Source organism: Gopherus flavomarginatus, chromosome 15 (genome assembly GCF_025201925.1).
Source record: "Gopherus flavomarginatus isolate rGopFla2 chromosome 15, rGopFla2.mat.asm, whole genome shotgun sequence".
NCBI lineage: Eukaryota > Metazoa > Chordata > Testudines > Testudinidae > Gopherus > Gopherus flavomarginatus.
This window is the reverse complement of record NC_066631.1, coordinates 15743032-15760139: the sequence shown is the minus strand read 5'-3', so window position 1 is coordinate 15760139 and position 17108 is coordinate 15743032. Positions and strand designations below refer to the sequence as shown.

Genomic DNA, 17108 nt, shown 5'->3' with positions numbered 1-17108 from the left:
GCCAGCCTCGCCTGGGTGGAAGGCCTCTGTGCACTCCGACGTCGCTGCGCGGTGCCGGTGAATGGTACCGGGAGTCATGGTGGTACCGTGATCTAGACCGGGGCCTGCTACCGGCTCGGTGCCGGGAGGTCGACCGGTGCCGTCCACTGCCGTGCCGGGATCGGCTGCGGTATGAACGTCGGTGCCGCGATCTAGACCGGTGCCGAGAGTAGTACGACGGCGACCGGGATCTTGAACGGTGCCGCGAGTACGACTGGTGCCGCAGGTAGCGGTCCCGGGACTGCGAGCTGCGTCTAGATCTCAAGCGGCGACGCTGTGAGTGGTCCCTCGATTTAGACCGGGACCGCTGCCCGGTAGTGCCTGGCGAATGCGGCCGTACCATGGCGGGCTTGCCCAGCGATTGTATAACCCACACCGGCGGTGCCGGGGGTTGGGGCAGCTCGGGCTCTGTCAATGCGATGATGTCGCGTGCCGCTGAGAAGGTCTCCGGCGTGGAGGGCGCGACGAGCTCGACCCCTGTCCTCACCGGGGAGCTGAATGGCACCGGACTCAACGGTCTCTGAGGGGCCGGAGTCGATGGTGCGGCGACGCTCGGTGCCGGGCGGTCAGGTTTTGAGGCACTCTCTGACTGTGGTGCAGTTGCAGGCACCACAGGAGCCCTGTGCTTTTTGCTCCTCGGGGAGAGGGAGCGGTGCCGGCTAGGGTGCCGGTCCGGTGCCGAGCGGGAAGTTGGAGCCCTCGCTGGTGCTGGGCGGTCCGGAGCGGAGGCGACACTTGGTCCCAGTGCCGGAGTTGGTGCCGACGGTGGGGGAGTCAGCGCTGTCTCCATCAGGATCTGCTTCAGGCGACTGTCCCGCTCCTTCTTAGTTCGGGGCTTGAACGCCTTGCAGATCCGACACTTGTCCACAAGGTGGGACTCGCCTAGGCACCTCAGACAGGAGTCGTGCGGGTCTCCTGTTGGCATCGGCCGATGACAGGCTGCACAAGGCTTAAAGCCAGGTGAACCGGGCATGGGCCCTGGCACCGCGGGGAGGAAAAAGGGGCGAACCCCCGATCCTCAGTATAACTATTTACAACTATACTTACTTAACTTTATAACTACAACTAACACTACAATAACTGAACTATATACACTAGACTACAGAAGAGTGAAACGTTAGGGAGGTGGAGAACGGCTAGGCGTGCTCCACAGTTCCAACGACCGACATGGGCGGTAAGAAGGAACTGAGGAGCAGGCGGGCCAGCAGGGGTATATATCAAGCGCCATGCCGGCGCCACTCCAGGGGGCGACCTGCTGGCCCACCGAGTGTTGCTAGGGTAAAAAGTCTCCGACGAGCATGCACGCGGCGCGCGCACACCTAACTGGAATGGATATGAGCAAGCACTCGAAGAAAAATTATTATTACTACTAATTTATATATGTGATAGCATTGAGAGGATTCAATCAGGCTAGAGGCCCATTACTCTAGATACATGATGTGATTATAACAAATAATGGGAGGGAAGGGAGAGAGGGAACAAGGATAACAATAAAAATATCCCACATTCACATAGGCTTGTAACATGCAGAACTTTATGGTTCTAACCCAGTTAAAAGTATTTTCCTATATAAGTAAGATTTAGCAATCCTCAACTGCCCCTCAAACTAGGCTGGTCATTTCTAGAAGGTATCACAACAGAAGTACGTAGATGGAGAGAGTAGTGGTCTTGCAGAACACTTCAGGAAGAGTATTCCATACATATAATACAGTGGAAGAAAGTATGGAGATAGCTGTTGGAGAGGTGGATAAATGGGTGGCCAAGCCTGGTGGTGTTGGTAGAGATCCACCAATGAGGTAAGAGACAACTGTGGAAATAGAAACTACTTTTTATAAAAAGCTTACCAAGGATATGGTTCAGCTGATCAAGGTAATGTTTTCCTGGAAAGATGGGTCTGTTGGAGAGCATCTCTGCCAGAATACATCCTACAGACCAGATATCAATAGACTTGGTATAACCCTGGGAGGGGAGGAGAAAAGAAGCCCTTTTTATACTTCATTGTATAATTAACACAGTAACAGGTTATATGTGCTAAGGTACTGTGGTTTTGAAAGATAGGGCACTGGTGTAATTTAGTGATTTAGATGAGTCATGCTTAAGACATCATACTGTTACATAAATCATTCTTGCACAGCGAGGAATAAATCAAGCATTGTGTCTCAAAAATATGAGTGAAAGTAATACTTTCCTTGGAGAAGAAATGCACAATATTTCTTAATCAAAAGGCATTATCTCTTTAAACTTAGTTGTAGCTGTTGCCAAATCAGGTCAAGAACTGTGAATGCATTTTTGTGAATTCTGATTTCAGGGCCTGTCTACATAATAGATTTTAACAACATTAAGCTGTTATAGAACACCCTGTATCAGCAGATCGTACCAAGTCTGATTTTACCAGAATTGTAAGCAAGTTAATCCATTACATATCGAAATGTAAGAACCATAGTGCCCAGAAGCATATTATACACTTCAAACAAATACACACATGGTCCTTTCCCCAAAGCTTCTACAATCTAAGTATTAGGCCACAAAATAGAGTAACAAATGTTTGGGATGTGAGTTGGTAAAAAGAATAAGGAAGGACAAAAGTTACAAAAATAAGCTTACCTGGTTACTTTAGAGCATATATGTGGATAAGCACCATAGTATATTTACATATATACAAAGAAACGTATAAATGTTTTGGGTATATAGAATTTTGTAAAGAAATCATGTGAAATATCTTACACAATTTAAAAATTAATTAGCAGGCTTTTGGGAGGCTGAGGCATGAGAGGCAAGAGGAAATTGAGAGGATATGGCAACAGATAATCAGACACAGCAGTTTTGCCTTGAAGTATCCTGTGAGGTGCTGATTATGAGAAGGGTGAGCGGCAAGGGTTCAGATGTTCTGAAGTTGCTATAGTTGAACTACCTGCTTCTGTGAGCCACTTGGAGAATTTTGGGTTTTGAAATACCAGCCCTTGATGGCTGCTAGTACTGGTGAGGGAGAGGTAATATGGGACATGGTCTCCCCAGCTCATGGGGGAAGGGTCTGAACAGGTTCCACTCACACATCCCTACTTCACTTCTGCTGTAAACCATGAGGGAAGTGTACCATTTGTTTACTTTGCTAGTGATCCTGACAGATTTCCAGGCTCTAGCCAGCTTCTGTTATGTTTCTTTTGCTGTGTATAAAGGACCTAACCAGGTTAGTTAGACCTAACTCTCAGGTGCCTGCTTAGGAGGACAGCACAAAATGTGAAAGACCACCTACAGCCCTCTGCCTCTGGCACAAGCAGCTGGGACAACAACAACAGGTAGCCCAGATTTACCCAGGTTACACTGTTACAAAAGTGGCTGTGTAGCTTAGAAGGTGTGTATAGTACACCATGGTTGATACATAGTTGTGCCAGGAAAAGTCCTCCTGCACAGACATATTGAATCATGTTAGCTGTAACCTTGTCAGATAAACATATCAAAGCCTGGTTATACTTAACATGGTTCTGTCAACAGTGTAAAGGAACTAATGTGCTAAGCAATTAAATTCCATGAGGAACGTGATATGTCCAAGTGCTATATGCGTATTTAAAACTGGTCATCCTCCTGCTGTTAAACTGAAGTTCTCTCTGACACATGCTAACACAATTCTGGGAAACCTCTACTAGCAGTAAAACAGGCAAAAGGAGTAAGTGATAATTTGAAATATTTGGTTTTCAAACTTAAAACAAAAAGGAACTGAAGTCTTACGACCTTGCTGCTGATATACCAAAATTCTAACCAACTCCCACCTAATCTCTTGGAAAACTAGAAAAAAAATGTGTACTAGACTACATATAAGCACTTCATATATAAAGCAGTACTGTATACATTAATGCAGGCATTTGCTATCCTGCATAACCAACCAAGTCAAACCCCTTAAATTTAAAATCTTCTATTGCTTCTCGCAGTCTTCTTGGTGAAGACATCTCAATCACTATTTAAGCTGCTCAGCAGCCAGCAATGACATGAACAATATGATTTAAATGGAACTTTACTGTAATACAAATCTAGGATATCTTTGTAGCATACTTTTCCTATTGGTCCATCTACAGTCCTTTACCTTAGAATTCAACATAATTTCAGGTGCTCTGTACCAACGTGTGGCTACATATTCTGTCAGGAACCCTGTGTGATCATGATCTGGATCTGCAACACGAGCCAGTCCAAAGTCACAAATCTGGTTTTAAATTAAAAAATAGTATTAGAAATACAAATTTTAGTGTTATAATTCACCTTAGTTACTACCCAAACTATCTTCTCTCAAGCCATTGTAAGGCTGTAATTTTTACATGTAAATTTGTTTTCTCCATATCTAGAAAAATATATACAGTAGATTAAAAACCTAAATTAACTAATCTAAACAAAGAAATTACGAATATTTTGCATTCACATGCTGCCTGTCATTCAAAGATTTCAAAGTGATTTATAAAGAATAAGTTAAGCTTCATAACTTTTGTACAAGATAGGCAAGCATTCCCCAGATGAGGAAACCAAGGAACAAAAGTTCATTACTACTTGCTCAAGTCACACAATGAGTCTGTGGAAAAGCCGTAACTAGAACAGAAATTGACTAATTCCTGAATTTTAGGTGCAGGCCTATTCTTATCTTGTAGCTGGGGGGGGGGGGGGGGGGAGGGGGGGAGAGAGAGAGAAGTTGGATATCAGCAGAACTACTTCCTGCTCATTAATGGTTTTCTATGATCTATCTACTTCACACTGCAACTACCTCCTTTGCACAGTTCAGTACTTCTATTTTAAGAAGCTATTGCCACCACAATGCAGTCAATGCAACAGAGGCATACTACTGAGCCATGAGATAGTGGTAGACTGGGGAGAATGTAGACTGCTGAGGGAGGAAAGAACTGCAAAAAGCTTATCAACCCTTTGGACAGACATCAGGGTTGAGCTCCAGTACCTGTAGGCTTGGCATTTCATAGCCCTAGCACCTTTGGGCTTGCCACATCAGTTATGAAAGAAAAAAAATTGCTTGAGCCCTGGCACCCCTTTCATGACATATTAAGTATTTGACACACCTAGATCACAACAATGAGAAGTAGCTTTTATCCACACTGGCAAATTCAGCAGAAAAGCGGGAAATTGCTTTTGTCTATCCTCTGGTGAAGAGACTGTAGAAAGCTGAACTCTAACTGATGGAGGGACTCACAAGCCTTAGGAATGAGGGAGGTCACTCTAGGCACATTTTGAAAAGGATGGTGCTTGCTACAAACTTTCTTTTTTCCAAGGTAGGAGAGGAGAAGAAGAAAAAATGGTGAACAGGCCACTTTTTGTTTTTTGTAAAAGAGAATGGAAAAAATTTAGAGACAGTTCTCTGGGAAACCAGCCAACTGCTAATGTCCATTATCTCACTGGGCAAGTGGCTGGCTCATTGAGTGACTTGAGATTAAGCCACATGAGTAAGCTTTCACTTCTCCTTCATGAGGAACAGTCTACAATATGGAACAGTCTATACAAGAAGTTTATCAGAGAGGAACTTTCTCTCCATCAGAAAACCACTACGGCTATGGGTAGAATATTTCCTCCCAGAGAAACTACTAAGATACAGAATGTGAACGATAATGAAACACAAATATAGACAACGAAGTGGAATTTTTCCCTAGATTGTTATAAAGGGATAATGATGTTGTACACTTAACTGTGAATTCAAAAAAAAGGAAATGACAATTCCTTACTTCATATCCTGTAGTCAAAAATAGATTATGTCGTATCACATAGAAATTCGGGAGGCCTCATCAAGGAGAAACATTTCCCTCATCAGATGCAAAGTATCAACAATAATCCTATGAGTATTTCTTCTATCCTTTATTCTGCTTTTCCATTTTCTGATGGAGGCTGATCCTTGACAATTTAGGTTTTTTTAAATGTAATTCTTAATCTAATCACCTGCAACATTTTCCTTTTGGATTATATCAAATCAGCAAAGAATCCTGTGGCACCTTATAGACTAACAGATGTTTTGGAGCATGAGCTTTCGTGGGTGAATACCCACTTCGTCGGATGCATGTCTATAAGGTGCCACAGGATTCTTTGCTGCTTTTACAGATCCAGACTAACATGGCTACCCCTCTGATACTATTATATCAAATGTTTGTAATAGGCTGGTGACATTTGGAAGTAAATAGTGAAGTATGTCAGGAGAATCACATACGGTCAGTTACAAAAAACAAACTAAAATTACACTTTGTGGCACCACAATAAAGACCAGGGGTTCTCAGACTTTTGTACTGGTGACCCCTTTCACACAGCAAGCCTCTGAGTGCAACCACCTTTATACATTAAAAACACTTTTATATATTTAACACCATTATAAATATTGGAGGTAAAGCGGGGTTTGGAGTGGAGGCTGACAGCTCACGACCCATCATGTAATAACCTTGCAACCCCCTGAGGGGTCCTGACCCCGAGTTTGAGAACCCCTGATACAGACCCTAAGTTCTCAGCAGTAAAAATAGAAAGGAGTTTTTCAAGTAAAAAAGTTACTAGTCAGGAAAAAAGAATAGCTGCAGCAATTGAAAGTCTCACTTTCATTGATTAGAGGGCCTTTGGTAAGACACTTGAGCAAACAGTATAAATCAATAGGATGATCTCCAAGAGAAAAAAAGTCCCCGTTAAGTTCAATGGCATGAGCTAAACCATATTTAAGGCCTCAAAGAAGTTATTTTGCTGGCATAACCTGAAGAAATGGTAACTGCTCTAACAGCTTCATTTCATATTGTTAGAACCCCGGTTCCCAAGAGAAGAGAAACCATGCCTCTCCCTCCTTTCGCTATTCAAAACCATCCAAACACTGCTATCTCCAAAGGTGATACCTTATATGCCTTATATCTCCACCCTAGAGGGAACTGTTCCTCTAAAAAGGTTTGGTTTTTCTAAAGGCAAAATTATTTAATTTCATTTTAGCCATTATTTAAGTTCATCTATAGCTATCATTCTACAGATGTTTAGATATAAAGACACAAATAGGCCAAGGACCAAACTATTGAACAGTCATGCCCATGATCATGCCACTTGCGCTAGGATCTAGTAATGCATTGCTAGTCTGCTGCCAAATAGTTGTTTTCTTCCACAGCCCTGTTGTTCAACCATATACGTAATAACTGTAAACATCAAAGCACCCTTCTAGTTCAGAAGCATGCTCTTTGGAGCTGGGACTGTCTTTTGTGTTTGGAGAGCTATATTTAAAAACAGTCCTGTAGTGCCTGAAGTGACACTGGGAATAAAGAGGATTAGTGCTCACAAAAGTCACATTCCATGTATTTCTCTTGCCTCATGCTTCTTGACTTTCTTTTGTGTGACTTTCTGTCTAGGGTCAAAATGGCACCTGTTATCCCTCGAGGGTATACACATACACAGAGATTCTTCTGAAATTCTACTGCTGCCAGCCTCTCCCTTATAGGAGGCTGAAGATGTTTACCAATGCCTGTTTCCTTCCTTAAATGAAAAGATGCCTCCAAGGGCTGCTGAAACCCCAGAGCAGTGAGTCAGAAGATACTGGCACAGGACCAATATTCCACTAACACTTGATACCCATGCATTGTGGGTCTGGGAGGGCCCAGCTCCCTGGTGGTCTAACGGTTAGGATTTGGCACTTTCACTGCCACAGCCTGGGTTCAATTCCCAGTCAGGGAAAAGTGACTTTAAACCAAAAAAGCTTCAATTATTCTTCACTTGCAATGTAAACAAAACAAAAGCAAGAACTCAGGGTAAGCACTCCAGTAATCACTGTTTGGGATGAGCAAGTACACAGCTGAATGGCAGAATGATTTTTCTTAAAAACTCGTTGTGACAAACCTACAAGCCTATCTATTGAGCTTACATTTTGAAGATTGCCTTTATAATAAGACAACTAGAGATATTTTTTAAAAGAAAGCTTAATTAGGTGAAGCAGAGCTTGTAACATTAGACTGACAGATTAACATCAAAATAGAGGCTTAATTTTTTCTATACTCCCATAATTCTTGATGGAAAGGGCATTTTAAATTCAACTCTTTCCGTGAAGTTATTTTCTAGGCATAGATTACTCATGAAGAGTTTCAGGTGCCAAAACAAGAGTTTCTTAGGAAGTTAGTGGGAGAGTCAAAATTCAGCCTCAAGGAGGAAATAGTTTTTTGGCCTTAACTATACAGTCATTACTTGTGGTTCTATATTACTATCCTTTGCTTTGGTTCACTGAAAGTGGCTGTCACAGGTTTCATTTGCTAATTTTATGGGGATGTGAGAAAAAAAAATCAGTGCATCTCTGTCTATATACTGCAGGATACATTCAAGATTACACTAATTGATAGGGGTTACTTGAAAGTAAAATGAATGTATTTATGGAAAGGATAGTCCATTCACAGGTGAGAAAGTTATAATCTATTATGCAAAAGTCAAGTCTAGCTCTAGTTTACAGAGACTGTTCATTAACAAAAGCTAGCAATTTTATCTAGAAAAGCTCACATTCACAACAAAAATTGGTTTCATGATTACGGCAAGTAGTTTATTAAGTCAGGGGTTCTCAATCTTTTTCTTTCTGAGGCCTCCCCAACAACTATAAAAAACTCCACAATCCAAAATGTGCCACAAATCTTTCTGCATATAGAAGCCAGGGCCAGCATTAGGGAGTAACAAGCAGGCCAACTCCTTGGGGCCCCACACCTCAGAGAGCACCACAAAGCTAAGTTGCTGAGGCTTCAGCTTCAGCCCCAGGGTGCAGTCCTGTGCAGGAGGACTTCAGCTTTCTGCCCTAGTCCCTAAAGAGTCTTATGCTGGACATGTAGGCAGACCCCCTGAAACCTGCTCGCAGCATTCCAGGGGCCTCAGACTTCTCATTGAGAACCACTGTATTGAGTCATTGTACAGCGGAGTTTAATTTAGCTAAAAAATGACGATTTGCAAGAAGGCTCCAACTAACCTTGAGATCACAAGTGGTGTTAAGCAGCAAGTTGGAGGGTTTGAGGTCACGATGCAGCACATTGGCTGAATGAATATATTTTAACCCTCTCAGGATCTGGTAAAGGAAATAACAAATGTGGTCGTTGCTGAGGTGTTGAGTCTTTAAGAGCTTGTAAAGATCTGTTTCCATGAGATCTTGCACAATGTATCTGTAAGCCACTGGATGTAAGGCAGCAAACAAATCCATAATTCAATCAACAAATCATTTTAGATATCCACATAATGTGCTATATGAACTACCCATTTTTAATTTCAGAATTTAAAATTACTGCCAAGCCACAAATTGTGTCTCACTGTTTCATTTTCACTTTAACAATCACGAAGCTATGTAGATATATTTTTGATTTTAAGATTTGGTTCAAATCAATCTGTTCAATTATTCAGTTGTTACAGGATTAAGAGACTGGTACCTAATGTGTCAGCTAATCATAATAAAACTTTCATATAAGAAGTTTATTTTATTTGGCTCTGAACATGAGAAACCATGTGTCTTCAGAGGATTCTTCTCTCTGTCAAAAAGTGAATACTCTAGTTTAACAGGTGATAAAACTGAGGAAAAAAGACGTTTGTATTCAGTATTAAATAAATGTGAAAGAAATAAAGCGTAGAAGATACCAGTTTCTGACCTAAGCTTACCATGTCCAGAAACCAAGTTCCCTCTTCTATTGTATATTTGTCATGCTGGATCAATCAATCCATCACCACATCTTTTACACTTAGTACTGGTCAAACCCTTGCTGCATTTTCAAAGCAGATTCTTCCATCCCAACCTGAATCGCATCTCACCTGCTCCCAGTTCATCCCTCCTTAAGGTACCTCTTAGAGAGAAAAAATTGGATTTGCAGATCAGAGCCACAAAATCCCAGTGCAAAAAACTGGCTTTTGTGTTACAACAAATATTAGTCAAGGTAGACATCAAATAGCAATAACCCCTTGTAATTAGTTTTCCCTCCCTAAATCAACGTGTCCCTTTGAACTCCCAGACCCAGATGTAACATGACCTGCACTCAAAGTACTGTCATTCTATACTGCTTAGAGAAGAACTGAAGACACTTTGTACTGATGTGTAAGTCTTCCAACTAAGGCTTTATCTCATGCTAAACACATTAAGCCAAATTTTCCAATGGGAGGCAAACTGGGTATATACAACAAAATCCAATTGCACATATCAGGTATGTTTAATTGCCTGTGAACAAATGCAGAATTTTCCATATACAGCAAGTACACTTGGATTTTTGCAGATTTATCCTTTCAGCTCACCTTTGAAAACAGGCTAGCTCATTTAAGCCAGGGGACTCAGGGCAGTTATATCTCCCCACTCCCAAAGTGGACAGCTACTCTGTCATTACTGTTCCAGAGGTACTATGCTTTATTTTAGGATCAATAAGGGTTGAACCATTCAATTTAGTTTTAGGATAAAGTGGCTAGATAAACGAAAGACATCTAGGCAATGCTAGAAACTCCTGACCTAGGATTTAGAGGAAAACCATAGGAACACTATTTTTGGACCTGTTCATGTAAAAGCTGGTGTTCACCTCAGGAAGCAAACCAGAGACTATTTGAAGACTTCTTACTGCATTGTATCAAATACAAAATGTAATGCTGGATATTTTGACATTTTCTGAAACAATCTAAGCTGGCAGAGGCACAACAACATTATAGACTGGAATAAATAGGTCAACTAGCAGAAGGTATTTACTTTATTTTTATATTGGTTGTAGGATGATAGATAAGATAGAGTCATTACAGATTGCAAACAGAACTCAAGTTTTATTAATATTACAAAGCTTTCTTTTCAGTTTACCAGAGCACATCAGGTAAATTCTTATCACAATTTAAGAGCATGATGAAGGATGAATGAAAAATAAAGTGTAACTGCCTCAACATGTAAAGCAGAAAACTAGGACTATCAAAGAGAAAAAAGTGCAATCTATACCATCTTACACCTTTAAAGGATACACATCTTTCATTTGCTCAATAGTTGGAGCTCTGATAATGTCATTGATTCCGATAATATTCTCATGTCTGAAGCGCAGGAGGATTTTGATCTCTCTCAGAGTTCTCTGGCAATATGTCTGGTGCTCAAAAGGGCTGATTTTCTTTATAGCTACTCGAACTTTGTTGACGTTATCATAGGCAGAACTGGAAGAGGAATTCACAATATTAAATTGTACAGACTATTAAATCCACTTAGTCCACAATGTAAGAATGAGAATTCTGCAGAATCTAGGGTTTGCACATCCCTTTTACATTCATGAAGTGTATGATGGTCAATATGACATGCATTTTAATTTTTCAACAAATACTTGGTTGTAGTGCAGCAACTGTTAGATAAATCTGGGTTCTCTGACCAGAGTATGAGTTATTCCCATGTATTTAAAATTATAAATCAACACCAGGAAGTATCTTTCCTTCTTATCAGCCTGTAAGAGAAGTAAGTTTAGGATTATTTTACTTTTTGAGCATAAAGATCTTACTGAAAGAAAGGTTTGTCAAAGATTGAGCTTTGCATTGAGTTCTGAACATGGAAAGGCCTATGGTAATTCTCTTTTGAAGCAGTTACGAGTTTCACTGCATAGGTCCAACTTCTGTTAAAAAAAAACAACCAAAAACCTCTCCCAAACCCACAAGCCTCCTTCACTGATCAAAATTTTCAGTGTTCCAGTGAAATACAGCCATCATGGAACGTCTCGATTGTAGGAGCGAGATGTTTTCACACGCAGAAAGATACAATCCCAAACAAGGGTCTAATTATGAGGAAGAAGATCTTGAATTGGACTTCATTCAATGGAAAGCCAGAGCATGGAGCAGAGAACCCAGGTAATGTGTTCAGCGACTTATATTTCTAAGCATGTAAAGTGATGTAAATACACCACCCTAAGCTTTTGAGAGCATGCAGCTTCATTCTGAGATGTATTTATATAGCAGTGTCCGTATTCCTTTTTAAAGTGCCTCATGTCTACAAATTATGTTTTACGTATTGAGATGACAGACAGGAAAACTCAATGAAACTTCCATGATTTTCTAAAACCCAGTTTTATATTATGTTGCAAAAAGATATACATTTACGAACTACAGGATGCTTTCTATGCTCCTATTAAAAATGACAAAGGACAGAAGTGTCTCATTACATTCAGGTATTTTTGTGTGAAGAAAATGTGTAATCAAGGGGGACAGTTAACTTTTAATTTGGTCAAAAAATTAATTTTGTAAAAACCTCTGAAAACCCTAAGATAAACAGAAATGGTTCCTCAGTAGGGTTTTTTGTTTTGTTTTTAATTCCAATTAAAACAATTAGGGGTTAAAGAAGTTGTGTTAAATCAGAGAGAGCTGCTAAAAATTTAGGCCACTCAAACAACAGGCCCAACAATTTTTTCATAAACAATCAAAAAGTTCCTTGAGGGTCTTATCAGTAGGCCCACTCTGCTGAGAGGCCTGAGTATCTTCTGATCAGGTGGAGTAGAGCTACATAGAGTAGATGCTCAGGAGAAAAGACCTCAAAAGGAATTCAGGAAAATGGCTGGCTGTATTAACCACTCTCCCACCCCAAGAGAGATTACTTGGAAGCATGGAGGGCACATTTCAGACACTACAGTACTACTGCATATAGAACACTACAAGAAATGAACATTATGTTTGCAAAAATCAAGCACTTACAAGATACTCAATTTAGGTTACCAGTACAACCTTAATTCAGCCCTCTTGTGTGCATACATCAGACTGAACCAGAAATTTTGAAGACCGAATGAGCCTATTTAGGAATGAACAGAAGAAATCTTAGCCTGGCTCATTTCATCAGTGTACACAGACCACCTACTTTCCCCTCTATATTTGTCCTCTCACAATAAAGAGTCTACACTTATTTCACAGCACATGGATGACAAATATGTGACAGAGAAAGAGGAAGCAAATTGTTTTAGGAATATTTCACGACCAGTATTAGGCAACTGATGTTGCTTAAATATATAACATTTTCTATTTATGAAATACACATTTCATTCTCAAGCTTTAACGAACAGTACTGATGTTTTTGCTTTTTCAAATGAACACAGTCAGTTATTTGTGGGATAACAGTATTTATTCTCCCGGGAAGCAGAAATTCCTTCTTTCCTTTCACAGAATCACTAATTTTTATCAATTCAAAATATCAAATTTTGATATGCTGTAGGTCAATAATTTCATTTACATTTCATGAAACATTTTCCTAGCAAGTTGGGCAAGAAGTTTAGATTAGATTAAAAAAAAAAATAGTAAAAACACAATTCTCCCTTTTAGACAGTACTACCGTGTACTGTATGAAGGCAGGGTGGAAAAAGCAGGGTACATGTGGTAAAGATGTAATCAGTTTCCTCTTTAGTGTACATCTTGCACCTAGTCACTTTTCTCTCTTCATATCAAAGGATCTCATCACACTAATGTAATTACTAAGTAGGCATTTCTGTTATTGCCACACAGCCTGTGTAAGCTCACAAAAGCACAAATGAAATGGAAGCTCACGATAAAGGAAACTGACTTGTGATCAGTTATATTGTCTCAAACTCTGTTTCATCCCTGTGCAATTAAGTGTAATAGAGGATTTTTTTTATTTGTTTTTTTTTCCTTACATTGGCAACCTGAGTGATAACACTACTCTAGTTGTATGAGTGGGTGCACTTTTGCCTTTGCAGCATATTGGTAGTAATGTAGCTACACAGAGAATCTGTTGAATACCAAGTTAGTAAAACGTCTCTCACATAGAAATGTGGCCCCTTTGAGTGATTATTGCAAAAGAGTCACAGAACTTACACAGGAACATACCAGTGCCTCTTTATTAGACAAGTATTCTAAGACACTGAAGGACTTTATTAAAATTGTTGAAATAAGTAGATGGATTTTCCAGTCCCTTAATGTTTTCACCAACAGCAGGTTTGTCAGCATATACAACAGAAGACAGTGTCCCTACCTTAAGAAGCTTGCAATTTAAGTTATTAACTTAATAGCAGTAAACAAAGTTCTATCTTGGGGCATTAGATTGAACACTTGGCCACTTTCACCTCTAAACTGATTCAAACAGCCTGGGTTGGCTCAAGTAGAAATAGATACTTATTGCGAAATAAGATGGTGGTCTCAGTCTACTGCACAGTGGACTAGCATAAACATTACAAAATTACCATAGTTGGAATTCTTGTTGGGAGTCTCAGAAAATAGGCCAAGGACTGAAACATCTCTTCAGTCCTTAAGATGGTCTCTACCCCTCACCACAACTACCTCATTCCTCTCTCAGATCATTGCTGAGGCACAAATTGGTCAAGAAGCTTATGCTGATGATACCCATACTGTCTATTTCAGTGGACAACGATCTTCCTCTCCACAAAAGACAGTCTACAAGTATTAATTATATTGACAAAAAATTCCATACAGCAGCTCACTTCTTCAGTGAGAAAGCACCATCATCATCAACTGTTTACATTTTCTCCAGACTAGATTTACTGTGACTGCCTTCTGAAGAAGAAAACTTGTTGACCACCACTAGCTTTCATCACAGGATGAAAAATTAGGATGCCTACCTGCAAAATGGGGCCAATATTTAGCATACCAATCCTCACAAGGGTTCTGTGAGCAATAATCAGTGTTCAAAGTTCCTTTGGGATTCTCAGGTGGAAACTGCTAGTCTATACCCTTGAGTTCTTAAGACGACTAACAGAATGATAAGCTAACTGGCATACAGTTCATCTTCATTACAAGTAGTGCAAACCCCCTTCCTGTAATGGTTTGTATGTGTTATTCATAGTTGCAATGAACCTAGTTACTAATACTTTAAGCACATTCAAAGATGACAGATAAACAAACCTTTTTTCCCCTATTAATGTTCAGCTTTACAAGTTGATGCAAGCATATGGCTGTGAGTGCTCTTTAACTGTACCATGATAATTTTAAAAACAGATATTTTGCAACTACTGAACAAAGTTCCTAATTTTATACACGTTATTCCAATTTCAAGCTCTGGCGACTATATTAAACAGAGATTTGATTTGGATTGAATACCTTTATATATTTAACACTACATTCCTTAATATTCAAATTTTTTAAAGAGTTTCAGTTAGACAAGTAATATTTATAACCCAAGAAGTTTTGACACGCAGTTTTTAAAAACAGACTCTCTCCCTTTTACAATCTTTACTTTCACTTCTTGTTTAAAAGCCTAGCCTTAGGGCACCCTTCTGACAATGTACTGAGCAAAATCATACACAGCTCCACATGAGGAGCTGACAGAATGCATCCTCATTACTAAGCTGGGCCTCTGACGGGTACCCCATTCCTCAGTAACTCCTGCTCAAGAAGGAAAAGTATTCCTCTATACAGGATGGGCCTACTACTAAAATTTAGCTCCTTCACCACCAGCAGCGGCAACATGTTCACTCACTCATTTCTACTCCTCATATTTCTTATGGAGCAGAATTGGAACAAGTGAGAGCATGTTGCAGCTGCCACTGGGAAGGAAGCCAATTCCTGGCAGTGGTCTCACCCACAGAGAAGACTGTTTCCTCACACAACCAGAGATAAACTGCCTAGTCTGTCAGCACCCTCAGTCCTTCCCCGGCTTCTTCTTCACCTCATTTTGCCTTCCAGCCCAACCCAGCCCAGCATGGATCCTTAGGGAAGATGGTGTGGGAAGAATATTCACTCCCCATGGGGAGTTTTGCAACCTGATATTTAAGAAGTTACATACACACACAATCTACAAAACTACAGGTGACACACACTGTTCTAAACTCCCAATCAGCCTGTCATTTATTTAAATAATTACATAGAAAACTAAATAATGGCTGATTGGGAGTTTAAAGCAAGATTTGTTTTATCTGTAGCCTAGTGTTACCTAGGCAACAAGACTCCAAGGGCATGTCCAGTGATAAGAAACTCACTGAAATATAGAATGACACTGTTAATAACTATGATAGGAAAACAGAAAATAATTCCAGCTGGTCAAGCCATTTTTGGAAAAAAATGGAAATTGATCTTTAACAAATACATTTATCCTTTTGATTGAGTCTGCATTTAACTCAATCCTAGGTATCTCTGCAACACCAGGGTGACCAGATGCCCTGATTTTAGAGAGAGAGTCCTAATATCTGGGTCTCTCTCTTATATAGGCTCCTATTACCCCCCACCCCGTCCCGATTTTTCACATTTGCTGTCTGGTCACCCAACTGCAACACTGACATTTAGGCCAACTTTCACTGTAAAAAGATTCAACTTAAGACTTTGCTTGTAAGAAAAAAATTATACTGTATGCTACCCATTGTACCACACAGAGTTGTTTCATGGATTTTCTACAAAAGTTACTCAAAATTTTTAATTTAGATTTGTAAGCCATTTTACACTTATTCAAAAGATTTTATTTTCTAGTATTAGTTGGTTTCATTGCATAAGAGGAGCTAGTTTTTATTATTTGTCTGCATACATATTTTCTCCTCAAAGAGTAACGAATGGAAGATGACAAAAGTGTCATGGAAAAAAATATTTAACATTTCTGAAAGAGTATTTGCAAACTTTCTATCTAAAATTGAATAAAAGTTTTGTTATATCACTGAATGTGCTTTTTTGTCCACAACCCTAAATGTCTAATGTTAATGTTAATTTCCCACTTGTTCATATCAATTTTGAAGATAAAACTTCAACACGAAGGATTATACTACTTAAACCATTTTTATAAGCATTCGTTTGTAGAATCAGTGCCTGCTTTCGAAGAAAGGAATGTCTGAAAATGTTTGTATTTTAGATAAATTTATCATTTAAATGGACTTCAGTATATAAAATATCAACCACGGTGTTCACTTCGAGTTTTTAAAATGCAAACTTAATAGGCTATTTTTAGAGATAGCTATTAAACTGTCCTTTAAGCTCATTTGTGAACTTTGAAATTAAATACTGTAATTTTGCATTCAGAAAGAAATTGACTAATGCTAAACTATATAGTTAACATTAATCTATCCTGTTTAAATTTTACCTTTAAAAAGTAAAAGGAACTGTTGCTGTGAGAGATTAAGTGTATTCATAAAAAAATTCTTTTTTTTTTACCCATCCCTTATATAAAGCTGTTGGGAAAGGACAGAGAAGAG

The 17108-nt window shown here is 39.6% G+C and overlaps 1 protein-coding gene and 1 non-coding gene across 2 annotated transcripts in view; one reads left to right on the top strand and one right to left on the bottom strand.

Moving 5' to 3' along the window:
- MAPK1 (mitogen-activated protein kinase 1) overlaps positions 1 to 17108 on the bottom strand; it is a 51753-nt gene that overhangs the window by 18642 nt on the left and 16003 nt on the right. Inside the window, exons 2-5 of the mRNA XM_050924000.1 lie at positions 10969 to 11151; positions 8969 to 9158; positions 4118 to 4234; positions 1884 to 1998 (exon numbers count right to left, since the gene is read on the bottom strand). Coding sequence (XP_050779957.1) covers positions 1884 to 1998; positions 4118 to 4234; positions 8969 to 9158; positions 10969 to 11151 — 605 coding nt within the window. The remainder of the gene's footprint in view (positions 1 to 1883; positions 1999 to 4117; positions 4235 to 8968; positions 9159 to 10968; positions 11152 to 17108) is intronic.
- On the top strand, positions 7633 to 7704 carry TRNAE-UUC (transfer RNA glutamic acid (anticodon UUC)). The gene has a single exon. It is a non-coding gene; the product is annotated as a tRNA-Glu (tRNA).